The sequence below is a fragment of the Ischnura elegans genome, chromosome 5 (genome assembly GCF_921293095.1).
Source record: "Ischnura elegans chromosome 5, ioIscEleg1.1, whole genome shotgun sequence".
NCBI lineage: Eukaryota > Metazoa > Arthropoda > Insecta > Odonata > Coenagrionidae > Ischnura > Ischnura elegans.
In genome coordinates, this window is record NC_060250.1 from 43,964,130 (window position 1) to 43,991,932 (window position 27,803).

The window sequence follows — 27,803 nt, forward strand, 5'->3', positions numbered from 1 at the left end:
GCTTTTTAGCTGACATATATTTTAACATGCACCAATCCCACTCACCTTATTTTCCCACGAATTTATTACGGAATTCTCTGAATCACGAAATCTCCACTCTCTCATTCACAAGTTTCTGCAAGATCAGCATTTCTCTCATGTTACTTTCAACCCCATTCAAATGTCGCCTAACTCCTCAGTAGCCATTTTTAATTTGTGTGATGTTCGGTGCATAGAAACTGCTTATGTCAGTTCTAAAGGCAGGAGCAAACGTTAAATGTAAGCTGTAGAGTCCATCTTCATTTCAGCGTAAAGAGTCACAGTTATCTCGGGAGAAAAGTACTTACAATCCCAATCCGTCAGATAATACGTTTCCCTTACTTTAGCGTTTCTGTAGGACCCATAAATAATTATAAATTGATCTGTTGCTGTGCTCTTGTATATAGAAGCTTCCATCCTAAACTCTATGCCGAGTTTGTAACATCTCTGTTTGCTCCTGGTAGTTCCTAGAAAAATCATTAATTAGGAAAGCGATATTATTTTCATTTGGAGACACATAGGCATGCATGTGACTGACTTTGAAACGAAACTTTCTAGAGTATCTGAACCCCATTTCTTCTAAAAAAAATTGAAGATATTAAAGTTAAAAATAAATTTTGTGCTCTGGGGACGGCGGCGGACGTAGACGCTGAAATGTTGGCATTTAGACACCCATTAACCGGGTGTGAAAGGTGAGACATCTTCATCGATACAATCCAGTGTATTACTGTGAAGCAATGCCAAGCTATTTCTATCGCGTGAATGAAGTAGACCGACCGTGAATGGAAAGGCTCTGTCACAAATAAGTATCATTTCATGAGTGTATGCGCAGCCGTTTGAACAATCTTTATTTATTTAGTAAAAATCCTACTTAGCTTACATGCCAATTTATAGTGACACAATATAACAAATTTAAAAAATAAAAACACATTCAAACATAATAAATCGCCAAGATAATGCAGCACGAATGAATGAAATATTGGAAGGTTCGTCATTTTTCGAATTCCGTTTCCGTAACTACACCAAGATGTGGCAAGCAATTTTTATTGCTTACCATTTCTTCAAGTATGAGATATTTTACTCATACATTATTATGGTACAGTAATTCGGCATTAGGTGTTATTTCCAACTCCCAGTATGAATGATTAAAAAAAAAATAATTTCTTGTTGAATCCCTCCTTTGCCTAGATGCAATAGACGCAATGCAAACTGTGATGGGTCGCGTGGTTGGGTAGTAGGGGAGATGGGAGGGCGGGAACTCCCTCCCTACGCTGACGTGTTGAACTTCTGAAGTGAGCGCGAGGGTTGGGGCAGAAGGGGGAGGGGCGGTAGGAATGGTATGGGGTGGTGGTAGCCAGTGAGTGAGGGCATTTAGGCGAGGGAGGGGAGGGAGGGGAAGAGGAGGAGGGGGAGAGGAGGGTTGGGAAGGTCGTCTCGGGGTGCGTTCCAATGGCCCCATCAGTCGGAGACCTGCTCATCGCCCGAGCGGCGGAATTTTCGTGTTCGTATCCTGGGAGAGACGCTCTTCGTTGTTTACGCGCGCCGCGTGCTCAAGTCGCACCGGGATTTCCCTTCGACCATCGTCAGCAAAAGTGGCCAGAAGGCAAGTTTAAACGCTCCTATCTACGGCACCGTGAGTTTCACGTGGACGCTTGTTTACTTTCGTCTTTTTTTTCAATCGAATGAACTTTCCCACGCTCCGTGCGTCGTCTTCTGAGTGGAGAATTTTCAGTGTCGCTGTGTGAAGACATTGTCACCCAATATAAAAAGACTGTGGACTGTTTATAAAGTTAACGACTAGTCTCTTATTGATCATTTCCATCGTGCATATCATTTTTTACCCTTGTTATCCACGGAAGTGCTGATATTGTACGCCTTAAAAATTCTCAATTATTGGGCATGAACTCTCGGTGATTTTGGCGTAGACTAACTGTTAATAGAGAGGCTCTGTATACCAATGAGCATCATTCTCCGAGTGTATGTGTTACCGCTGGGACAATAACGAAGGTAATGCAGCTCAGGTGAATGAAATATTGGAAGTTTCGTTATTTTTCTACTACTACGCCGAACACGGAGCTGCAGAGAAAATCACTCTGCCGCATACTACAGTGGAATATTTGTAAAGGACATACAAAGAGATCAAGTTCGAGATGCCGATAAGCGAGGACGAGTTGGACCACAAAGGACCCCCGCAGGGTCACCATGGATACCACCCGCACCTCCAGAATTACCCCCACCCACCATCCAGCGGGATGTCCAAGGCTGAGCAGAGAAGGGTGAGTGTTATTCATTTCCTTTTTAAATTATATATAGTTAACACATGCAACAATATTTCACTTTGGAATAATTTGAATGTTGATACATTTGAAAATAGTTTATGGCGCGTTGTTTGAAACCTTTTTGAATACGTATATAAATGAAAGCGAGAGATAAATTTTATGATTACTATACGCTAAATTTTCCTCCGTCTATATTGTAAATTATATTGTTTTCCTCTCTTTTCATCTATATTTTAATAATTTTAAATTTAACAATACAACCTTAAATTTGATTCGATGATCAAAATTATTTCATTGTTTCTTAATATGCCCGAGGAAAATCACGTATATCATCACTTTCAATTATAGATTCTTACACTAATTTGTGTATTTACATGTGACTAAATGATATCTGTATTAAAAATACGATTTACCTGTATGTGTCCATTGTCCAAAGCATACCCAGAGTTTTAAATACACGGAGTTTAAATCTCGAGAGCAATATCATCAAACGAAAGTGGTAAATGTAAGTTTATTGGGTGGTTCGCTTGCCTACAAGCAGATCGTTTCGCAGTGCGAGGTAACGTAAAAACCGCGCCAGCCTCCCTGCATGTGCGAAATTCACGCTTATTTATCTTAGTTTGGGGTGAGCTCTACCTTCACCCATTCTAACCAACCTTCGGTTTCATGCTCTAGCCCAATTGAATGAATTTCACTCTTAATGATTGATCCATTTTAAAGCGTACTGTATATATTTTTTTCGTCGAAAACTGCCTAGCGTAACTATTCGGCAAAGATCAAATCGTCTACTTTGTTTTTTGTTATTGTTGTTTTTTTTTTTAATCGCTGTTTGTCTTCTTATATTATTTTATACTTGAATGTTCGTTATATTTGGCACCCTTTGCGTTCACCAAATTTATCGACTGATATGTTCAACGTAAGGATTAAGCAGTCATGTTAAGGAATCATGAGGTGGTAGTTAACGATTTATTATTTACGGTACGACGTGAAGTACCGGTGATTATGTGAACCAATCGTATTGACTTGTTCTTGTCATTTGATTATTATGGAAAATTGGAGAGAGAAAAAGATTCTGCGTCCACACAAGGATAGAAGAAATTTAGGTGATCTGACTGGTTTTCTGCTTGATTGGACTAGAATGACGGTCGGGTCGCATTCCTCAAATGATGCCGTAAAACTTCCGAGGACCACACATGTGCCAACTCCTTCAAGACAGTCTGTAATGTCGCCCCTCTCACGAAGGATTTCATTCACAGCGGAACACCCTCAAGTGCTGCTTCTGCTGCTCCATTCAAGTTTTTGACTGGGAACCCTCTTTTTTCGCCTTTTTTTTCTTTTGAGCACGAACACTAGAAGAAGTTTCTTGAAAATCGGACAGGGCGTCACCTATCCAAAAGCCAATTTGTCTCACCTCTCCTGGTAACTAATATATTGTGATTTGGGAGTATAAGATCTATAGATAGATTGAAAGGGAGCAGTAGTTATGGTGAATTGAAGAAGTAAGTCAACAATCGGGAGGTTGCTGGGATAATTCGTAAATGCCCCATGTAAACCAACATTGATAAGAAGAATACTTTAGAAATAGTTATGGATTATTTTGTCTTCAACTGTCATAGGGATATTTTGATAGCCTATGAGTACAGCACTGAAGTTCTGAATGTATCGTCTTGGGTTCAGATCCCAAGTGAGGCCTTCGAACGCCCAACTTGAAAAAATATTGACAGCGAGGTGGCCCATGGAAAGAAATTTGCCCCCATAATCTGAGTGCATGTTAGAATACGCTTTCTGGTTTAGTCTGGATTGAGATCTACCCTCACCTATTCAAACCAACCTTTGAGTTGAAACATAAAACTTCATTTTGAACTTCGAAAATTCGTGTTTTCAATAAAGTTAGAACGTTTAGAATCGCAAGGCTGAGTATTCCATTAATATCATGAATCAGTTCCATCAAATTACACTTGAAACCATAAATTATAATTGTGTTTGCCATTCAATTTAAAGTAAAGGTTTTTAGGTAAGAAAGTAAAAGATGTGTCGGAAATTAATGATAATAGTTAAGACTTTGCAGTTGCTTTTGTTCCCATTTTATCTTCAATATTTTTTTCACCGGGCCCCGCATTGGTTTTTGCAGTTTCTCCTCCCCCTCTACTCTCCTTGGGGGCCTGTACAACAGATTGAGCCTGAATTTCGTAGTAGCGGAACTCATTCAAGAGAACATAAAATCAAAATTATACCTAAAGCATTATACCTTACGCATTAGACGCGAAAATTCTAATTCTAACCGCCCCAAGCATTGATTTTTTTCCCTGCCGATCAAACCATAAAACTAGTCGTTTTGATGCGCATCACGGTGGCAGGGCGTGGGGGAATTAGGGGGAGGAAGGGTTTGGAGGTGTCGAGACGTGATTATGAAGAGTAAGACGGACCTGCGGGCTACCCTGTCAGAGATATCTTTGGGAACGAAGGTAATCGGGGAAGATAATTCATCGAGAACCTTAGAGAGTGCCCCTTTGTGTAACTATTTTAATAACCGGCTGCCAATATCCCGACGGTTCATGTTCTACCATATAACTTATGAATTCAGGGTATGCTGTGTGAAACCTTTTCATTATGGAAAATAAAATACTAAACTATGCTAGGTTTAGAAATGGATATATATGTTAACTGATGGTATAGCTCAGTTTTGATACTACGGTCGTGCTTTTTCAAGTATATTATTGAACCTAGCTCACTTTATTCTTTCAATTACCATCGCCTTCTAACGTATGCATTCCCTTTTCAATGTATCTGTATCACTGAACCTGCCCTCGGCATCTCCTACTCTCGTAATAGTGTAAACTCGCAGTAACAGCGCTTTGCCTTATTCTTCCTCACTTCGTTTTGCTATTTGTTGTATGCACGATTTATATTTATACATTTATAGGAGCTAATTGAATTATTAGTTTGACGGCCTAATTTTAAGATATCATCCCTCTTTTGACGCTCATATAATAATTAATAGTGTTGAATGTAATCGGGTTTCTTCAGATAGCAATCGGCAGTGAGAAAGAAATGCTTCTTTCTTCATAGTTGATTGAAGTGGCAGCTGGGAAAGCAGATAACCGAGGAATGTCGCGTCAAAGCATGTTCGGCTCGATGTAAACAAGGTCTTGAAACACTTTTTCCCATGTGGAACGTAGAGTTGATTTTATTATGAAGAAGAAGAGCGATAACAATGCCAAATAAATCCTATACAGAAAGAGAGTGATGTCTCCTTCAGACATTTCCTTAAAAATCAATCTCTATAGCCTTCTTTTTAACATAATGCTCCCGCCCAATTTTGTTTAATGATAATTAATTGAAGATTAATTTTCCGCTATGGCTTGACGTCAGATTTTAGACACCACTACATCATCAAGTTATTTATTTCTATCAATATTTCGGATAGACCCGTCCTTACGGTCACAATGTGAATAAGAACGGGAGAAATGATCCGAAGGAAAGGGAAAGCGTGTTAAATTGCTCTTACGGGCTTGTATTCGCTCGTGAAACGGACGTGAAAGGAGAGTTATAATTTCGGGGGTGAAACCTGTTAAGGGGTTAAAAGAAGGGCGACTCGAAATGACCGGAGCAGGTTTATGAACACTCACACTGCCTGCTGTGTCGTCGGATCTGAATCATAAGCACAGAATGTTCCCACGGAGGGAGACCACGTGTTAATCCCCTTTCCCTCTTCTCCACGATCGTATCAAGTCTAGTCCGGTCTGATCACATCGTGTTTGTTCTGGGGGAAGTCCATGAATGACGTTGCGGGGGAGGCAAAAAGATGGGTCTCATCAGTCTGCGAATTGCATCATACCGCTGGGAGCATGCCCTCTATACACGAGACAGACGAATTAAACAGCACGTAGATATATTGGTACATAATTGGATAGCTTCTTCAGAAGAGGAAAGAAAGATCAGGATATATTAACGTTTTTAATGTTTGTATTTTTATCAGTTGCTTAGTAAGCGATAGTTTTTTTTGTAATTAGTTTCATGTACTAAATAGTCGATTCTGCGATTACAACAGCGAAGGAGCGATTGTTAACAAAGTAAGTAATCGAAAAGCACCATTATAACTTTTAGCGCAAAAATGTTCGACTGAATAATAATTTCGTATTTTACTAATCTTTGGTGTTCACGTCGTCATATGTGTATCACAATGCTCAAGGACGCTCTGAATTACCTCGAAACGTTTTGTATTTTGAGTATTTTCCATTTATATGTTATCCTGTACGCTATTGGAAAGGAGCAGAACATTTAGCATTCTGCTTCTGTATGTTATACCAGTGGCGCAGCGAGGGAGGGGTTTTTGGGGATAAAAATCCCCTCTCAGAGCTCAGAGACATTTTTAAGTTTGATCCATTTTACTTAATGGATTAGTATTACTTATAAAATATTGTTTGGATTAATCAAATATCCCTCAGACAGCCGTAAAAATCGCCATTTTGAACCATTAATCTTAACATTTTTCTGGTGGAGGGCCCCCGCATCTCTCCACTTACCCTGGCGGGTATGAAATACCCCCACACCGCTAAGTATTAGTTGTGCCTTAAAACCCCCATAGCCTTAATTCTTAGCTGCGCCCCTGTGTAGGACCTACACCTATGCTGCTGTGCGCGAGATTCGACACATCTGGAGGAGAAGGCGTACTCTCATCCCATTATTCGAGTATCCGTCCACGACAAGACGGCGACTGATGAGGCGTGATATCTGACCATAGCCGTGAGAGTGATGACAGGATGTGCACTGGCGTGACAGCGCGTGAGATTGGGAGGGCGGGAAAAAATTACTATCGGAGGGGAGATGGCCGAATCCATTCATGAAGTCTTTCGTAGCATTTTTTTTTCGACCCATCGTGTGGGTGCGGCGACATTTTGTGGAATGCGAGGGCGGGCACTCCTTGTCTATCGTCTTTTTTTTCCACCGCCACCCTCGTCTTTCGCCGTATCAGATGTCGGTCCCGTCTCCCGGCTCCCATCGGTGGATCGCCGCATTTATGAATGGCACTCGGGAAAGAGGGCAGATAGGTGAGGTGGCAGAAAGAGAAGAAAAGAGCAAATTCTGGTGGCTTTGGATACCAGGGGGTTGAAGTGGACGGTGGGCGTGGGAGTCTTCTCGTGTGTCCAAAGCAGGATGATGAGTGAAGCACGCATATGCACACAAACGTCACCGCTAAGGAGGTCGAGTCATAACATGTCAAACACTCTTACCATAGGACCTCTTAATGTTTCTTAAGTGATGTGTTCTGTGTGTTAGTATCCCACAAAAGGTGATAAGCGGAATAGGTTTCATTGATTTTTTTATTGATCGATTCATGAGTGTATTAAATATTGATAAGAGCGCCTCGGACTCTGGCTTCTATCGATAATATGTCTTAATCAACGGTCTCTGTCTACCAATAGTTCTCAAAAGGGGATCCGCGGGCCAGGTTTTCATTGCTTTCATTTTATTTGATCGATTTATGTGTTAATTAAATACGGTTTATCATTAAGGTTAATTGAGTCAACATTACCCTTAGTAGTGACAATTAATAAGATCAGAGTTATTCCAGGCTTCCGTCAGTTGATCAATGAACAGTAAATAAAACACTACGTTAATGTCTGTATCATCTTAGGATAATTTATGTTTACAGGATAATTATGATAGTTTCTCCGTATCTCTTCCTTTCCCTAAAGACTCCATTCTTACTTTGTACTTGATGTAATTCCCTTACTGATTTTGGTGTAAATAGCTCGCAAAAATACATAGAAAATGTTGAATTATTTTGGGATAGTTCCTTTGAAAATACCGCATTATAAGTCGTTTAAAACGGTCACTGTGTCATGCATTTACCATTCAATAGAAACATAATTAATTTTGCGACCGCATCTCTAAAACAATATCTTAATAAATCCTTGCAGGTGGGTGGATGACTATTGACTGTTGGCGTAGGGGATCAAATGCCGGTGGTTATTGCAATACATATCCACCGATAAAAACTCACATCACCTTCCCCGCTAATTCCTAAACTTGCTAAGTTATACATGGCAATGTATCATCTCTCGTATTGCTTTGTGATGGAAATGCTTTGTTTCATCTGTTTCAATGTAGGTCCTCATTATCATGATTATTTATTAGCTTTCATCGTGCGTCAAACAATAAGTCAATTCAATGGCAGACAATCAAATTCAATCCCAGCTTCCCACCCTAAGGGGATCCTCTTCTATTCTTATCCTAGCCCGCATCTTCGTCCGTCCCCACACCCTAGAGATCGGTGGGGGATTTGTTTGCGTCCTCATCGAGTACAACACTCCAGGGTCGTATTTCTTTTTCTCCCCGACTGACTCCGTGAGATGCTAAGGGTTTGCTCAAAGCAAGGCCTCTCTCCCATTGTGATGACAGTGGAGGGGGATTTTTTTTTAATTGGCGGAGGAGAGGGTATGGTCTACTTCCTGTCCTCCACGCGTCACGATGGAAGGATGCTCTGACGGAATTGCTCGCGCGAAGAAGCGGTGTCCGCAAGCTGCTGCTGCTTTCATGGGGAGGGATTTCCCTCTTTCCAGTCATAAGGCAACCATGGCGATTGCATGTAGAAAGGGGACCCCCACCGAAAATCGCTCGCCCGGTGTGAACTGGCGCGGGATCTGTTTGTTTGGTCATAGGGGTGAGGCCGGATGCATTTGGTTCTGCAGTAAGGGAAATGTAAGGAACGGTAGGGGCAAACTCGGAGATTTTATTCTCATAATTTCAATCAGAGGTAATCAGGTTCAATTTTTCCATTCCCTCGAGAATTATTAAATCTTCATCTCTATTTCAAAATATTTAGGAATAAACGGCATGGAAATGTTAATATTTTTTTCTCTGGATGAATATCCAACTTAAGGGTAGATGGCGATATTTTTTGGTGCCGTGTAACAGACATAGTAATGACCGAAACGTATCTTCATTTGCGAATGACAACTTCTTGAATGGCTTTCTTTGAAATTTTCGTGTTTCTAAAGTCAAAGTAAACCATTTTTTTTAGTTTCAGTAATTTCAGCAGTACAAATTAGCAGTAGGTACTATTCCTCACATACTTAATTTTATGCGAATTAATCTTCTCATTAGATGCATTATTTCGTCGAAGCCAGGACTTTTAACACTAGAAGACGATTGCATTTCACAATGAACCTGTTCTTCAAATTTTGGCCTAATACAATCGAAGCAACTAAACACTCCTCTTGGGAAATAATTGAAGTAGGCTTGCGAAAAAAAAACTTTCGAGTTTTCCTCTTTGGTAAAAAGGCTGTAAGTACCCTCAAATGATCCAAGCAAGCAAAATGAAAACAATTCAAGTATTCCTCTCCGGTTGAGAATACTCTAGTGCCATCCAGATCCCCTAATCGACAAGGGTACCTCACGATCCCCCCATACTTGCACTTTCACGTTTATTCCCAGCCGGCTCCTCCCCTACCCTTTTCCGTAAGGATCTCACCTCCATCATCATCCCCTAGCGCTCGCAACGGGACAGATTCCTGTCCACTCCGAAGTTTTCCCACGCCACGGGAACACCTTTACCTCCCTCCCCAACTATCTCAACTCACACTCCCTCTACCCTCACCGCTTGGGGAACCCGCCCGACTTAAATACGCGTGGTAACCTCCCCTCTTCCGAAAAACACTTCCGATTTCTCCCCCTCCCTTCGTGTGAACACCCGAGGGTGCATCGGAACGGTGGGGGGGGGGGGGGGGGCGAAGAGGGTGTCAGTGGGAGGGGTAGAGGCCCCCCAGCAAATGTTCTCTCCCTCCCCGCGCTGAGCCTTGCCTCACTCACACCCCTTCCGAACACACGGCCACCCGCCCCTTATATAGGCTTCTGTCGAAATCCCTTACAGAAATGTGTTCGCAGAAGGAAGAGCGGAGAAGGGTATCGTGCGAACACTGGTAGCACCGCTATTCCGAGAAATTCCCACGCGCAGCTAAGACCATCGATAATCGCTGAACTCGGTAGAATGGATTTACGAGCGACGTATACAGCGCACACAGGATCAGTCACTTTTGGGAGGACCTCGGATCTCGTATTAACTAGGGCAACTTTGGTTAATGTATGGATATTGCTTTAATCACCTAGAATATTGAAATAGATAATAGAGATTTAATATACAGCATTGCAATACAATTCGAATAATGTTATTTAAAATTAAAATATCCCAGGAATGCAACATCCGCATTGATATCCAATCCCAATAATGTCATTTAGGAAAATCAATGATCAAAGTCGCATTCATTTAAATGTGGCGCAATGGTAGGCGGCGCAAAACATGGTAGTACCAATCCCTCGCAATACATTGGCCTCGTTGAAGGATGGAGCATCGCCATTCGTTTGTTATGTTCAGTGGCTGATATAGTGAGTGATTGTTCTTTAGATACCCTTCCATTTCGACTGCTAGTTTTTGCATTACTCTTCCTAAAAGCTGCTGCAGCATAAAATTTAGGTGCCTCATTTACATCCACCGTACACTTATAGCCCTTCTGTCGCCTCACTGAAAGTTCCCAGGTGCCGGAGGCCATGCAGTTCGTAGTAGCGAGCGTGTGGCGTGGGACCTCCACGCGACCACCGCCACGCCTCTCCATTCCCACGCATCGACTCCCTCTCCTCTTCCTCCCCTTATCACAAACCTCCCTCCCCTCCCCCCTAACCACACATAGGGCACCGCTCCCCCCACATCCCCCCGGACGTCATCCCGTCTCCCTCGCGCGCCACAGCCGCGGCGTGCCAATCACACGACTCCCTTCCGCCGACTTCGGTCGCGCTTTCCATTCGACCCGCAAACTCACCCATACCTCGAGATCCGTGCTACCGGGACAGTGGCCAATAGGGTGGTTTCCTATTATTTTTTTATTGACTAAATCGAAAGATTATTACTCCTGGAGTACGTATTTCACGCTTTTAGATTTTTAAATGACAACATCTATTTTTCGCGATTAAATGAAAAGTGAAAAATTTCAAGCGCGCGAAAACGCGACGCTTAATTATGAATGCCGGGAAATATCTCCGTACGTCGTATTTCTGGTTCCCCCTCCCGCCCGGTGAGGTGACCTTGAGGCGAGGCTTAGCGCTGATACGTCGCAGGATGCTAGCGGATAGCTGAGTACCTTGCTGAACGGTAGCGCTTGGCTTAAAAAAGGTTTATTAATACCTTATCAAACGAAGAAAACTTTCCGAACTTAGCCAGTTTTAATAGGTGATTATTAAGACATGTTTCCCTGAGCTCTGTGCCTCATGCATGCATTGGTAACCTCAGACTATGTGTAACTCCTATCCTCTCGTGTAGAAACTAGGTCCCTGTGACGTCATGCGGAGTGGAATCGCATGGGCGCCAATCTGGCCTTTTTCAAATGAGGATAAAATTTGACCCTTGCCATTCGTCTAAACCGGTATTTCAAAAACCAAATAATTATTGTATTATGAATACACTAATGGTGGGTAACGAATCGCAATCAATGCCTTTCGTTTTCTTTGATGAAGGAAACTACCCTATTATTACACGGTGCAGATTGTAATGATTTTCAAATCCTCACCATTTCATTCATGAGGATGTCGTTTGACGGATTGTCGTTTGGTACCAACAGCATATATGCTATAAGAAAAATAATAGTGATGAGAATAGAAAAATCGGAAGAGTGTCATTGTATATAATTGGGGTGAGGTATAAAAAAATAGAATGATGCTATGATGCGATACAAAGGAAAAATAAAAGTTTAGATATAATTCTTTCGCAGCTGAAAGGGAATCAACTTTTCTGCTGCGTTTTGGATTTTTATTCTATATTCCCACTGATATCGAATTATTCCTTAATGTTTTTTTCGCTATTATTGGTTTGAATAGGTGCTTTATTATATAATACCATTCAAAATAAGATCGATCTATATGCAACAATAGCTCCCAAGAAGTTATGAGAAAGGATTTATTTACGTGCGCTTTTAAAGCGTTCCCCATTTAAACGTGTGAAACATGGAAGTAATGTTAGAGTATCAAAATTTCATCAACTTATTTATTTCTTACAATTAGTTAGTAATCGACAGTTCATTTTGTAGCACGGAAGACACAGTTTGGCCCAATTTTATCCATTTTCATCCACTCGTATTGGTGCGGATTCGCCGATAAGAATTCCCTGGTCACATCCGATCAAAGTGTAACCAGTAATTGGGGATAGCATTCTCTCAACTTATCTCACTCATGTATTACTTTCAACGCCTATTTATCGCCCTTCACTAACTCACCAATACCCGTTTGTCTTATTGTGCATGTTCCACTCATTCGGATGCCCCATGTATTCAGAGGTGGGCAAATTGTGGCCCAAGAGTTTGTGATCGCCCGACACAGAGTTTTAAAAAAAGGTGATAGGGCAAACTTGTCTCATTAAATTTGTTATGTATAATTAAATGTGCTAGCAGCTAGAAATGTAACTGATATTAAATTAACCAAATAAATTAGTAAAATTGAACTACCACTATTGTTTAAGTTTTATTATACCATTCATATTTTTTTCTGAAATTAAATATAATGTTAACTGATGAATTGTAAATTATCAGTTAACAACTGATCATTGTAAATTGTGCGGCCCTCCGATAACCTCCGCTCATATAAAGTGGCCCTCGAGCACAAACAATTACCCACCCCTGCCCTATGTCAATTGTTCCGTACCGCTATCTACCATTTTTGCGTGGGCATCTACTCTTCTATGGAGTAGTTTTCTCTAGGGGGCGTGGTCGGTGACTGAACAATGGACTCAGGATGTCGAGCTTAGAGGAAGGCGGAAAACTCTGACCCCCCCCCCAACGGTGACGTTCGATTGGAGGTTGGAGGGCCCTCCATAAGCAAGCGTGGGAAGGCGCCTTCACACTGGGGTCGCGGCCCCCCACTAAATAATTCTCCTTTGCGCAGTGCTCCATGTTTTTATTTTTATTTTCGGGCTAAACAAACACTTCGGCCTCTCGCGTACGTGTGCTGTCTGATGAATGTAATTTTTATGGCCCCTCCTCAATCATAAAAAGCTCCACGGTATCGCTCGCCTCGTCTGACAGAAACGATTGTAATTGATGGGCGCTGAAAGGGTATGCATAACGGCGGGATAAAGGTCTCCATTGAAGCAAAATGGTCCGCGCGGGTCTTTCTGGTCGCCTAATTGGAGAGTGCGTGGTAAGCCGGTGGTGATTTATACTGATCACAATCACCTTCGCTTCGGTTTTACTTCCAGTGAAAATACCTTTTCTTCAGTCGACAGTTTCAGACTTCATCAAAATGACTTCCTCTATTCTTCCTAAAAAATATGTCAACCAATATATATGTGCATCGTGGCTGAAAAACATTTAAAAAAATGTAAATTTATGTTTGTGATATATTTTAGCGACATGCAATAATTTTTTTTTCATTTCCTAAGACACAGAGACACTTTGGTTTTCTTCTGTTAGGGGAGGCTTTGCGAGGAAGGCCATGTATCTTTTCCGAGGTCATGAAATTGCCTAGGCATTTGTCTCTGTATCTATAAAAATACTTTTACTTACTCGCGCAAACATGTGTAACTACGACTAACGACGACTAACGTGAGTATAAATTTAGTGATTTCGTGACAGTGGACAGTTAATGACAGAAGTAACTCCGCACAAGATAGATAGGTACCTTCGTGATGACATTACAGATTTATATCAAAGATCGAGCATTTTATCTTCAGTTTAACTTTGGAATCTAACACAAATGAAAACATTGGAAAGCGATTTTTATATCGGTGTTAGAGTGACCTGTAAGAAATCATTGACCTTCGCTTCGAAGATCGCTTTTCCCATCACGTTGCTTCCTAGATTTCACCTCTATTCCATTCCATTGGTATTTTTTTGTCTTCGTAAGTATACAGAAATTATTATTATAAACTTTCGCCTTGTTTTGCACTGCCATCTGGTGTGAAAGTGCTCACCTCGCGGATGCGGAAAACCCTTTGTTCTCGCTGCATAACTCCACGGTAATGATCCACGAAACTTATTTCTCATTGTTCGCCCCTTCTCCAACCCCACCCCCTCCTTCGGGTGGCGATAAATCTAAATCTGCATGCGCGGGGTTTCTTTTAGAACCAATTCGTTCGAAGAGAATACGTGTCTGTTGGCCGAAACGTCATTCCTCAACTCACCCCATCTGTCCACGCTGAAGCCCCCACTTTCCCACACAACCCTCATGTCCCGTTCCCCTTGACCTCTCCCCTCACCCTTTCCTTCCCCTCTCCTTCGATGGCGGGGGTCGTTCATCATTCAATTTCTCTCTCTCTCTCTTGCCTGGCATGCGAAACGAGACACAAACCTCCCCCTCCCCTTTCTAAACTTCTCCTTCGCGGCTTCGCCTTTCTCCTCCTCTGGGTCGCCGCATCTCATAGAAGGACTTATGTCCTACAGGCGACTTTTTTTTAAGTATTGTCGATGGATGGCATGTATCGGTGGGCATAAGGCGCTTGGTCAAAAATTTCTGCGGGAGGTATGCAGGTTGCCCATAGGTACTGAAATTTCTCTGTCAATATGCACGTATCGGAAAACAATTAAGTCCAATAAATTCATAAGACAACCATCTATTTTGTTTGAACATTGCTGACAGCTAAATTAGCCGTTATATAGAATCGCCTTATTTAAAAGATATTTTTACCATTTATAGCGTGTAATTGCTCCGTCAAATTTCTCATTTATAATTTCACGGTAAATGCAAGGAAACCTGAGGGAAAGAGGAAAATGACATATGTAATATGTCATATGTAATGGAGCGGTAATTAATTGAATGACGCTAGTGTAATTAATTTTAAATATTACTTTACGGTTCGGTGATTTTTATGATGAATTATTTTTTATTGACTCAAATTACCAGCACCTGAGGCATAGTTTTTCTTTCATTCAATTTAAAGAATCCTTGTGTTCGAGTTATTACAAATGTTTGTGCCTCTTTTATTCTTCCCTTCCGTTGTATGTAAGTTTTTTATTAGTAATCATTTGTTCACAAGCAAAATTAGGCCCCACGAATAAAACAGTTTTCTTCTGTCAAAGACGTGATCGTGGAAAATCTTTTTAATTGCTAGTAGTAGCCCATGCTCGCACAGCCTCCTCTTATCAATTGCGTCTCTCACTCCTTGTCGCGGTAAAAATTACGTGGATGATTTGACAAACTGGGCCTATCCAATAAAAGATCCTTTTAACGAATCCTGGTAGCCTTAAAAAAATCTACTTCTGTGAAATATCATGGCTATTTCGCGCAGATCCTGGGGAGACGTCTGAGAAAGAAAATAAAAATTGGCGTAAGCCTGTTATTATAGCTCACTCTGGATAAATGTAAACGATGTCAGAGAATATTTATCAAATTGGTTGTTTCAGAGAAAGTTATTTAGAAGGATATTCCAATGCTTTTTAACGGCATGAAAATAATTGCGGCCTTTCGCAATCTTAATGTTAAAAAATCTCACTTATGTGTGAAAATAATTTTCCTTCACACTACAGGAGATGAATAAGTTTCATGAATTAAAGCCACACGCAGTGGAATATTCGTCCAGTGCCGTCCATGACTCCAGTATTTGTTCACGAGCAGTTTGTCCCTTCAGCACTAACGCGAAAGCAAACCTCTTTCTCTACGGGCATATTCCTCTTCCTCTATACCTGAGGTTGAAGGACCCTTAAAATAATGGGTGTATTTTTAACGGAGATTCCAAATAGCGGGACTATGAGGCTACCTGCGGCTCAAAAGTCACAATACAACAACTCTGTCCCAACAGCGCTACCCACGGAAGACGCGGTAGCCACAGTTGACTACCCCTATATAACACAGTTCATATTGGCACGGCTTCGGTATCTCCCCAATTATTGAGCACTTCATTGGTTCAACGTGTAGTCTAAACTATTTCGTGGTGAATTTCTCTGTCTTAGTCAAAATATGACATTTCTACTCGCCTCTCTTTATATGAAGGAAATGTGTGCTTTGTATATTTTTTTCACAGTTAGCATATTAGATTCATTTTCATTTTAGCATATTGATTCTTCCTTCTTTCCTAAAATCTTATTTTTTGCCTACAAACACCTACGTTTCTCTACAATCTATTCCTGTTATAATCTATAAATAATCAGCAACGTTTCATCTGCATCGAAATTTTGTGCTCTGAGACCCATCAATGGGGGTTTTGGATTTGAGTTGCCTCAATTATGAATATGTAACCCAATGAAATATCATAAGTTATTCTATGTAAATGTGTACGTATAATCAGTGCTGTATTTGGAAAAAAAATTTAGGCGGTACTCACCAAAAATCCCAACAGCTGAACATGTATTATACATCCGGCCGCGAAGGTATAACGCTTATAACGAGTTTGGATTTTAGGGGGTACGCCGTACCAGCCGAACTACAGCACTGCGTATAATCCATTGAATAGGTGATCAGAAAAGATGTCTTCGAGACCTGGTGTTGGAGGAGGATAGTCTGGATCGAAAAGACGGATAGAAATGGAAGAAGCATACGGATGAATTGGAAAAGCAGGGAACTTATGAGGGAAGCGTAGTGGTGAAAATAATTGAAGGAAAAGTCTTCAGAGTAAGAGAAATAGACAAGTATTTTGAATTGAAAGAGTTAGAGGAAAGTAAAGGGTACTGCACATGGGCGTACCCAGAATCAAATCTAGGGGGACAAAACTAGCCGTGGTCGTCCAAGTTGTAACTTTTTTTGCACAGAAATAGTTAATGAAACCAAAATTTTAAGGAAATTATGACAACAATTTATTAGTTTTCATAATTATTTGCTTGAAAAAATGATGAATTTTGTTTTAGTTCCATGTCTTATACTAGTATTATTTTTCTTCTAAAGGAAAATTTGCTCATAACTTTTGTTTTGAACTAAATTTCTTTTCGCTTCTCGGAGGGGGGGGGGGCTCCTGCCCCCCGCTGCGTACCCCCATGGTACTGCTTTCAAGGATTGAAAAGCACCAATAATAATATTAAGGTTTATCTCAATATCACATTTTAGATTACCTTTTCATCTCACCTTGTCGCTGTAAAAGTGAGCTTTTTTAATATCATGTATCCTCGTCCTCTTTTTTTTTAAATACTATGTATCCTATATCATATTTCTCCGTCCTGTCTATCACCGGAATCGGAAATGCAAACCGTGGAGGATGTAATAAGGCGTGGGAGGTGATCGAAGGGTTATCGGAAACGTTAAAAAGTACTTCCTCTCCCTTTCATTTCGCAGCGTAACCCTCAGCAGTCTTTCCCACGCCTCCACCACGCGCACGCCAGTGGTCCCACGCGTTTTTTGCCCTTCACGGCTCTTTCAACCTCCTTTGCCCCCATGGGAGTTCTCCGTTCAGTGCACTACCGTATGGTCTTCGATCATAATGGACGGCTCGTATAACTCTTTTTGTGTTCCCTCAGTAACCATCGTCATGCAGTCCACAAAGGCATAACCTAAGAAAAACATATTTCTGGAACACTACCAGCTAGCGTCAGTCTCAACGTACGCGAAGTGCAACAACATATGAGGTTGCCTGAATATCTTGCTGTGATATCAACATCATTATTGCCTCGGGTTTTCGTTAAGCTTACATATTAATGGATTAAATACCATATAAAGTAGCCCAAATGGCAGAAATATGCATGTACTTCACAGGCAAGTGGTGGAAAAAATGGAAATTGGCCAGCGAATGGATCCTTATGGTCCGAATATTATCTACATCTGCATAATACCCTGCGAGCGACCTCTAGGGTGTTTGGCAGGGGGTGATCAATCACCAGCATGCAGCAAACATGCATTATGATGGTTTCTGTTGAATAATAATTTCGTTATACATCCTTCTCAGTTCATGAAAAATTCTAGTAAAGAATCGTTGCACGGTTTATAGAATTGTCTTATTTACGAACATGGCTATAAAGAGGCGAATAATTGCTGGGCCATTGGCATCATATCTGTGGCACTTGCACCGTGCTTTCCCTAAGGATACTATGGAGAGGGCAGCTTAAAATTGCACATGTATCTGTTGGTTATGGACAAAGATGACAACCGTTTTCTGTCTGCAAATCTTCTGTTTGCAGACATTTATGGAAAACAATTAAAATTTCACCCTCGAAAGCAGCAAAATTCAATTTTTAACGGGACGGACTGGTACCGCCATAATGCAGTCCACATTAACGCAACAAGTAAAAAGACAAAATGCGACCGGTCGAGTGGGGGTTATGCATCCTATGCAGATCTGGATTTTCCTGTAGGCTAAGTAGGCATCAGCCTAGGGCCTCAAGATCAAGTGGGGCCGACATTCAAATGCAAGCAAAATCGAAATTACACAATTCCCAAACCAGTGAAAACTAAAACACCGAATAGAAAACAAAGAGAAATTCTGCGCTTATGACCATGGGCGTACCCAGGGAGGGGCCGGGGGGGGGGGGGGGGGCGTCAACTTCCTCCCTTGTAAGCGAAAATAAATTTAGTTCAAAACAAAACTTATGAACAAATTTTCCTTTCGAAGAAAAAATATATATTAGTATAATACATGGAACTAAAATACAAATCATTATTTTTTCAAACAAATAATTATAAAAACTAATAAATTGCTGTCATAATTTCCTTAAAAATTTGGTTTCATTAACCTTTTCTGTGCAAAAAGTTACAACTTGAACGGCCACATTAGTTTTGCCCCTCCCCCCTAGTTTTGGTTCTGGGTACGCCTTGCTTATGACTGATAAAACAAATTTAAAAATGATGTACTTTTTTATCTCTCGTTTAAGATGCATACTTAAAAATGGGAGGTGAAAGGGCCTCATTAAGTGGAATAACCTATGGCTTCTTTTCGTCTAAATGCGGTCCTGATCCTATGAATTTCTCAGGTTAAACTCCGAGGCAGATTCTCAGCTGCGGGGGTAATGGAAAGTGTACCAAAACAACAACTTATCCACTATGTTTTTTTTTTCGATTTCCGCAGTTGTGCGGTTGATTATATTACCCGGGAGCGTCTATATGGTTGACTTTTCCGATCGGTGTAATGTTTTCCTTCTTATTCATCCCCCTTCCGGCTACCAGCAATTGTAGCAGCGAGTCGTTTTGACGAGCGAAAGTCATCGTGATGCTCCTCAGCTGAGCACTTCCGTCTTCGACAGTGTGGGAATCGGGGGCCGTCGCCAGCTCAGCGCAACAGGTGCTCCGGAAGCCAGCCTCGGGAGGGGAGGGATCCCTGAGCTCCTAGCGAGGGGAAAGGGAAGGTAGGGGAGGTTGTTGTGGTAGGGGACGGATCCGTGAGAATGGCGGTAAAGTCAAAAGACTAAGAGATGGGGAGTTGTGGAGGGCCACCCCCACGATTTACCTGCACGTCACGTGGGACTCAGAAGAATTCTGGGGGTTCCTCCTCAAGTTCTGTTTTTTTTCCTCTTCCTTTCATGTTGACGGTCCGTGGGGTGGGAAAAAACTGGAAAAACCCTTGGGGCATGGAATTCACTTTGGCCGAAAAAAAACTCTTGTGTTTCCTTCTAGTCTTCAGAACGTTTAATGGTGTCTGCCGCCCGGTCAGTGATTAAATTTGCCGAATTGAATTCCTGAGAGTGCAGAAAATCATCTGATAATGCCGTATTCGAACTTAAAAGATTAAATTTGTCGTTAGCAAAATTTTTCACGCCGAATTTTCAACAATATAGCCTTTGGAAGAAGCCCCGGGAGCTTAATTTTTTTTAAATATTTATTTATTAAAGCTAAGTTTTATGGTAGTTTTTTTGAAGCCTGTGCACACAAACAACAGAGCGGGTGTGAGATTGTCTTGACACGTTGAAAGCCATGTCAAAAGGATACCTATGTATGACACCCGCAAATTACGGCTGGTTCCTCGTAACGACAAAAATAGCATCCATTTCTAAAACGTTTAATCAACAATAAAGTTTACCACGTACTATACTATGATCAATGGAAATATGACAGGGAGAATAAGAGGCAAACATTCACAATATTAAAGATAAAACAGACGTAGGAATTAGTTCAGCACATATAACCCATTAAATGGGTATAACATAGTGGAGCATACGTGAAAGGCGGCAGAACTTGACAAAAAAGACGATCGCTCCCTTCGATCTCTGCCCCATATTTCCCCCACGCCACCCTAGCAGGTGTATCGGCACAGAAGTGGAGGAGGGGTGCCGTGAGACCTCCGCTGGGGGTTTTGTGCGGGCGGAAGCGAGGGATATGAACTGAAGGGTGGACTGCGAGGATGAAAAATATGGCGAGTCACCCGAGATAGAGATATTTCACGACGATAAGTAAATACAGGTCATCCGGGAAATACAGCTAACTCGATATTAATTGATCGATGGTGTAATCGAGATTAATTGTTGCCGACATGATTTATCAATCGCGATTGTGATATCTACAAACACTACTTGTAAAGAGAAAGTTTGTGCTTTGCATAACTGATAGCAAACCTGACCGGCAATCGGGATATCCGGTTTCGAATCTTGACCGAGCCAAATGATTTTTTCATGGTGAATTTCATCATCGATGTAATTGATTTAATCTATCAAGGACTAATATAGTAACTTACTGCGGCAAACTTTGGCTGCTGGTAGAGGTGCCCTTCCTTCGTCTCTCTTCTCCCCAAACCTGACGGCTAAACACCCTCTGAAAATGTTTATGCGCAATCCTCGACTATTTCGTGTTGGGAGGACTCTTAGTCCAATTTTACAGATTTTTAAGTATTTTTGTATTTCACATTTCTCACGCCCCTGATTGCAATTTTACAAGTTCTCCTGAGAGTGCCAATGGAGCACTGTGTGCCAGAAACCTCATCGATGGGGATTACTGATGAGTCTTACACGGATACGTAACCAGAAATGTGCTTCGGGGAAGCTTGATTGGTATGAGGGTTGCCTCTACTGATATTTTGTGGTCAATGGAAAACCACACATTTCATATAACAGCTATATATTTCGTTTGCATAATCCTGATAGTTAAATGTATTGTTGGTTTTAGGCGGGCGTTATGATACGCGACTATATCGATGACTGGAGTGACCCCAGGTAGATACCCCTAAGCTGTATCGCGGGTATTCGCCAAAAGAAAAAAAATCAGGGGGGAAGGGGAGCTGCAGCCCCCAAATCCCTTCCCCTGGAAACGTGCCTGTCAGTGGGGATCTCTGATGAGACCTACAATTAGCCAAATAGGAAAATAAAATGTCGCGTCTCATCTCGAAACTTTCACAATCTATCGATCTTGCGCCTGACGGAATGATTTGATGACTTCTCGTTATTCCCAGCAGCGCCACCTGGTGGGTGAGTAGAGGGAGGTGGAAGACTCCCAGGGAGTGTGAGGATTTCCCACGGTGACCCCCACCTTCGCTACTTCGCCCGGACAGCTCCCTTCCCTCCCCCCCTCACAACTGCAGATGACCCCCCGTACAACGAAGGGGTGATTCCAGTTTAGGGGAGACAGGGAAAACTCGTATACTTATAATTTCGTGAGGCTAATTGCTTTACTATTGTCATAATATAGGGATTTACTCCCAGAAGATTTGGATGAAAATAAAAGTTAAATATAAAATACAAAATTCTTAACTAGGTCGAAACAGCATGAATTTCCAGAATTTGGCGAAAATAAAGCATTTTAATGAAGTTTACAGTCCCGGCTGTCGCTTAGAAAATTCTTGCCGAACGCACAACTAATGTATTTGATCCTCTTGTTTGTATTTATTTTATTTTAATTGAAACGATCCGTTTTCGATAGTAAGGTGCAATTGTAGACCTAGGAAGTTGATGTCGTAAAATGTTCATATAGGATTATGGGGTCTGGTTATTGCAACATAAATCGCAATGAACACTAGTTATTTTATTTACAATCGAATTCAAAGTCCATCACGCTGGTACCAATCTTTTTTATACCATTATGTTAAAAAATATTGTGTGCATATCGATTCACCATAATAAATTTTCACAAAGTGGAAGCTGAGTGTATTTAATTTACTAAATCTTTTCATTTATCGCCTTAAGCTAAATTTCTTATAGCCTAAACTTCCTTCTCTAAATTTGTTTGAAGTCGCCCCTGCCTAGATGTCTGTGTCCGCTCCCCAGAGTACATCGGAGTGTAAACTTTGATATGCAACCGTGAAACCACCCTCAGAATTTCTGTTAAAAGAGGTGGAGGTATCCGCGTGGCATATGGTCCCCCGCAAGGATGATTGTCATCGGCATTAACAATGCACCCTAACGTGGATGGGGCAAGGGGCACAACCTGTGCGTGAGATGACGAAAATGTATGGTAATGACAACGAAAGCATATTCCGGAGCCATCGGGCGAGACGATGTGAACACCCTCATAGTCTGTTGGATATTTCTCTCCCTGGGGAAATAATTGCCACCTACGGCTAATTGCATGGCGCTTATCGATCTAAGAGATCGGGACTCTGTTCCACGGGAGGAACTTGCCGTATTTTAGGACACATTTATATCATTAGCCATGCCGTTGACGTTTTCATTCTCCAACGGTGCATGTGTTCCGACATGAATACATGTAGAGTTTTTCATCGTTTCGCCATTTAATGATAGCTTTCGAGTCATTTTCGTGGTCACTTTCCTTCAAAATTCTCTTTGGACCAAATACTGCTGTGAAAACCGAGGCCGGTTCAACGCCACTTTTGATTAATGTTTAGGAATACACTGCTGGTTAAAAAAGTTGTGGAGTGCCGTTCGAATTTTCATGAATGATTCGACATGTTATCAACAGTTTGATTATTTCAACTATTAGCCAATATTAATGCTCTCGGCATTGAGTCATGATAACCAAACAACACTATTTTATCCTTTGTGACTTACTGACGCCTTTCGCCTCCAATCAGGTATTAAACCGTTACGGCAGAATTTGACCTTAGGTAATATGAAATAGTTAAAAGCCAACAATCTCTTGTTGTTATCCCCAGAATAATACTTTAGAAAACAGTAAGATTGAAGAATTTTATTATGAGAGTAGCAGGCGAAAACGCTGGGATTTCAGCTAATTCTCTCCTCCAAATTAGCATTACGCTTACAATAGATAATTCTCTTTACTGATAGATCGTGTTTTTTTTTAATGAGCGAGGAAGAGGAAAATTTCTTCGGTGGATTTTAGAGGGAGCAGTTTAAATGTAGTGCATATTATGAACACTTGGGGGATGAATACTAATATTAACCTCTTTTTCTTCTTTGCAGAGCAACAAGCCTATCATGGAGAAGAGGAGGCGAGCGAGAATCAACCATTGCCTTAACGAACTGAAATCTCTCATCCTGGATGCAATGAAGAAAGATGTAAGTATTTGGTACTTTCCTTGTAAAATGATCTATTTGCGGTGGACGATGTATGCTACTAAATTTTGATAAGGTCCATGTTGAGCGAAAGTTGAATCGAAGAATAAAATTTGGGCGGAATTTTTGGGTGGAATAAGAAAATTGGGACGAATAAAAAAATTGGGGGATTTTTAAAAGTGATTGGTGACGAGGGGAAGAGTTGCTTTTTGATGGGAATGCGCGATCAGCATTAACGAGGATGAGTATCCCTGGAAAGAACACCCCATAAGATGTGATGGTCAAGAGATTTTTCTCCTTTAGTTGTAGCGATTAAATCGAGCTCCTTGCGTATCCCGCGGGGCAGGCATGCAGCCAGGGAGGGGGCTTCATCATTCGCCCTTAAATACCTTCCCTAAAGGCGACTGCCTGCCAGGCATCCCCTTATGAGACAACTAGTCTAGAATCTCGTACATAAGTTGTAATCTAAGATCAGGGTCTCAGACCCTGATTTTTTAACCAAAATCGGATAGTACTAACTACTACCGCCAATGCCAAATATTAGGTCGAAAAATCAGGCGAATTTCGGAGTGAAATGCTTACGGATATCAAGCCATGATAACTAAGGTCGTTTAGGTAAAATACAACTAACATTACAAATTTCCGCATCATCCAAATGAAATGTTTATCTCATTTCCGCTTATTTTATTGGAAAAATGAATTTTATGGATTACTCATGCGAGGGTAAAATGGAAAAATACAAGCGTAGGTAACCGAGCAAATTTATGCCTGCGTGCTTAGCGCGGGAATCGCTGTTCCTGCTGTGGAGTTAAAATTGTTCCCATTCAAATTTCACTATCTCAGAAGAAAATTATCCAGAGATTTTTCTCCAGATCCAAGTTGCAGCATTGTGCAAATTATTATAAGACACAGTCTCAGGCGTTGTTTTGTGGAATTGCTTCATTATAGAATAAAACAAAGTTATTTTATTTTATTCTATAATTATGCAAATTCATGAAAAATGGGAACTAACCCTTTTCTTTTTCTCCTGCACAGCCCGCCCGCCACTCCAAACTGGAGAAGGCAGACATCCTGGAGATGACCGTGAAGCACTTGCAGAACATGCAGCGGCAGCAGCTGGCCGTAGCGGTCGCCACCGATCCCACCGTACTGCACAAGTTCCGAACCGGGTTCAACGAGTGCGCTGGCGAGGTGAGCCGCTACATCGGTCGCATCGAGGGGGTCGACCCGGCGGTCAGGTCCCGTCTCCTCTCGCACCTCTCCTCCTGCGTCTCCGGCCTCCACCAGCTCACGCCGTTCTCGTTCGGAGCCATGGCCGCAGCCGCCAATCCACCTCCGCCCCCGCCTGGAGCACAGGTGCCGTTCGCCGCACCCCCGACGCCACCCGCGGGTAACCCGCACCTCTCGATGATGGCGGGGGAGGAGGGGAGCGGCGGGGTGCTGCCCTGCGGCACCTCGGCCGGCGCCCCCCAGGCGCAGCAGCCGCACCCGCCGCCGCCCCCTCCGTTCGCTTCCGGGGACGTGAACAACAACCAGAGTCAACAGCAGAGCGCGGCCGCCAGGCTCATGGCGGGTCTTCAGCTGATACCGAGCAGGCTGCCCACAGGGGAACTGGCGCTTCTATTGCCAGGTAATACCCATTAGCCAAGAGACGAGACTAGTGCCAGAACAGTTTTTCAGAGGTTTCAATAGCAGGGGGTATGCTGTATCTGTATCTCCAAAGCATTTCATGGGGGATTTGAACACCTACTCCTCCCTTCAGTGGCTATGGACCTACCAAGAGAATCAATTTCAGTAAATTCATCTCACCAGCTGTGCATAGATTAGTCAAGTTTGGAAGGGGAAATGACACTAAATTCCAAGAGCTAAGCATTACCTTTAGATAATACCTATTCTGGATTTTCCCCAAAATGGCAAGTTCTCTCTCTTAACTTGGCATTTTGGGGAACTTGGGCTGCAAAGAGTACGGTCAAAGGTGGACAAAATGAACTCAGGCCATAGAAAAGATTGGAGTTTATTATTAGCCGATATACTTGCCTATTTGCAACTATTTACACAAGAAATATATATGTCAACTGGTGGCAGATCTTATGCCTAAATAATTCAGTATCCTGTAGCCCATGCTTCTTTATGTGACATTTATTGATGGTAAAAACTGCATAGTTATTGTAATTTCAAAAACTAATCCACAAATGTCTGAAATTCATGTCATGTAAAGAGCTGATAATAGGTCATTAAAAATTTTTAATTATATATATGGGATTCCTGACATTAAATGGGCAAAAATTTAATGTAAAATACATGAAAACTGATGATGCAATCATAACCTGCTTCACTCAGGCATCATCTGGATACAATGCAACTCCCATATCCATTGAAGTACAACTCTTTATTTAACAAATTAAACCACTTCCAAAGCTTATTGAATGATGATCATATTTCCTGAAGCATTTACTAGGTACTAAATAAAATTCTTTTATTTGATAAGAATGCTATTTTTATTGCTTCTTCAAATCGTGTAAATATTTATGTACTTGCTTTGTTCATCAACTTACTTTCCACTCTTCTGTCACAGGTAGTGGAAGGCTCTCAGATAGCACAGAGGGAGGAACGTCCTTCTCATCCTCGGTAAGCCCAGGGATTTCTACATCTCTGTCCACCTCATCTTCTTCTGCCTTGAACACCAGCGGTCCATCGCCTTCAGCATCTGCCAGCCCTAGGGGACCGACCCATCACAGTGCCTTCACTGCAGTCACCAGGAGTTCCTTGAGCCCTCCCAGCCCTCCTCCTGTGCAGACTGCAGTTGGTCCAGCCAGCCCAGCATCATCCACTTCCTCCTCTTGTGCCTCCACCAGCTGCGACTCCTCTTCGTTCACAGCTGCGGCACAGCAACACAGTCAACCAACTCTGCCACCTCCGCCACCTACCTCCATGGATGATGGCAAGTTGCCCATGTTCAATTTCCGCTGTCCGCCTCTGCATCACATGTCCTTTGGGGCTGATATCAAGGCTTTTCCCTTCCCTCCTCTGAGTCTCCCGACCCCATCAATTGACTCTTCCTCACAACCTAGTTTCATGGAATCAAGTGGGCTGCTTCGAACCCTTCCACCTCTGAAGATTGACGCTGGCAGTGACCCACAGGAACCTGTCCAGTCCCCAAGGGTATTGAATTTGGAGAAGGTTGTCACCTCCACTGGACTTAGTGGTGCCACTGCACATTCTCAGCAAGCTGAAGTGCAGCCAGTAGTGTCCTTGGCCTCGACGGTATCTCCTATGCCACGTGGACTGTTCCCAGACTCGTCTTCCTCAGCCACAGCTTCCATTACCACTCATTCGGAAGATAAAGTCCCCTGTCCCTCAATGCCATCACTCACCCCAACCCTTCCACCATTCTTCCCCACCTCCTTGCCTTCCACGAGGGATCCCCTCGATTTCTCTGTGAAAAAGGAACGCTATTCGGAGGAAGAGTTTCCGAGTGAAAGGGTGCCACGTGTCTCTCTGGGTTTCGGCATGAAAAGGCCCTCAGATGACAGTGAGTGTGCGAGTGACTCTGACAATGTAATGAAACCTGCTAAGATTGCAAGGTTGGAGGTCAAAGTTGAGCCCTCCCCCATAGCAGGTAGTGATGGTGTTCCTGAGGCTGTGGTCTCAGATGGAAAGATTGCAGTGGAAGTAGTCGCCCAGGCTTCCTCATCATCAATCACCAGCTCAGCAAATTCTTCCACGGAAGAGAGCTCTAGCCTTGATATGTGGAGGCCATGGTGAAAATTTTTGCAGGGTGAAATGTCAAATGGTCAAAGAATTATTTGATTGAATATTTAATCTTCTGTATTTACTGTTGATGTTGCACTGTTGCTTCATCACTACCCTCCAAAAATAATTCTGTGGTAAACTTAGGTGATATAATAAGAAGCACCTTTATTTTGTGAAAAGAGGTAAATTAGCATGAACTATTGTACAAGAGTATTTTATAGTGATTTCAAAAATGATAATTAGATCTCAATGGACTTATAACTGAAAAGTGAATGTTAAAAAGAGGTTGGACATTCAAGAACTGAAAAAAGATCAAAAATCTCTAAAAGTTATGTAAAAAATTCTCAGGCTAGAAGTAGTGATATTGAGCATTATAAAAAAGTGATAATAATTATATATATTTCTTTATATTAAATATTGCAAGACATTACCTATATGACTTTCAATAATATCCTTCAAT

The 27,803-nt window shown here is 41.9% G+C and overlaps 1 protein-coding gene across 1 annotated transcript; it reads left to right on the plus strand.

Annotated features, from left to right (window-relative positions):
- The first annotated feature begins 1,476 nt into the window (after positions 1-1,476).
- LOC124158782 (flocculation protein FLO11-like) lies at positions 1,477-27,773 on the plus strand. Its single transcript, XM_046534099.1, has 4 exons — positions 1,477-2,294; positions 23,498-23,593; positions 24,626-25,220; positions 26,166-27,773. The coding sequence occupies exons 1-4, from the start codon at positions 2,169-2,171 to the stop codon at positions 27,353-27,355; spliced, it is 2,007 nt and encodes a 668-aa protein (XP_046390055.1). The 5' UTR covers positions 1,477-2,168; the 3' UTR covers positions 27,356-27,773.
- Positions 27,774-27,803: the final 30 nt, after the last annotated feature.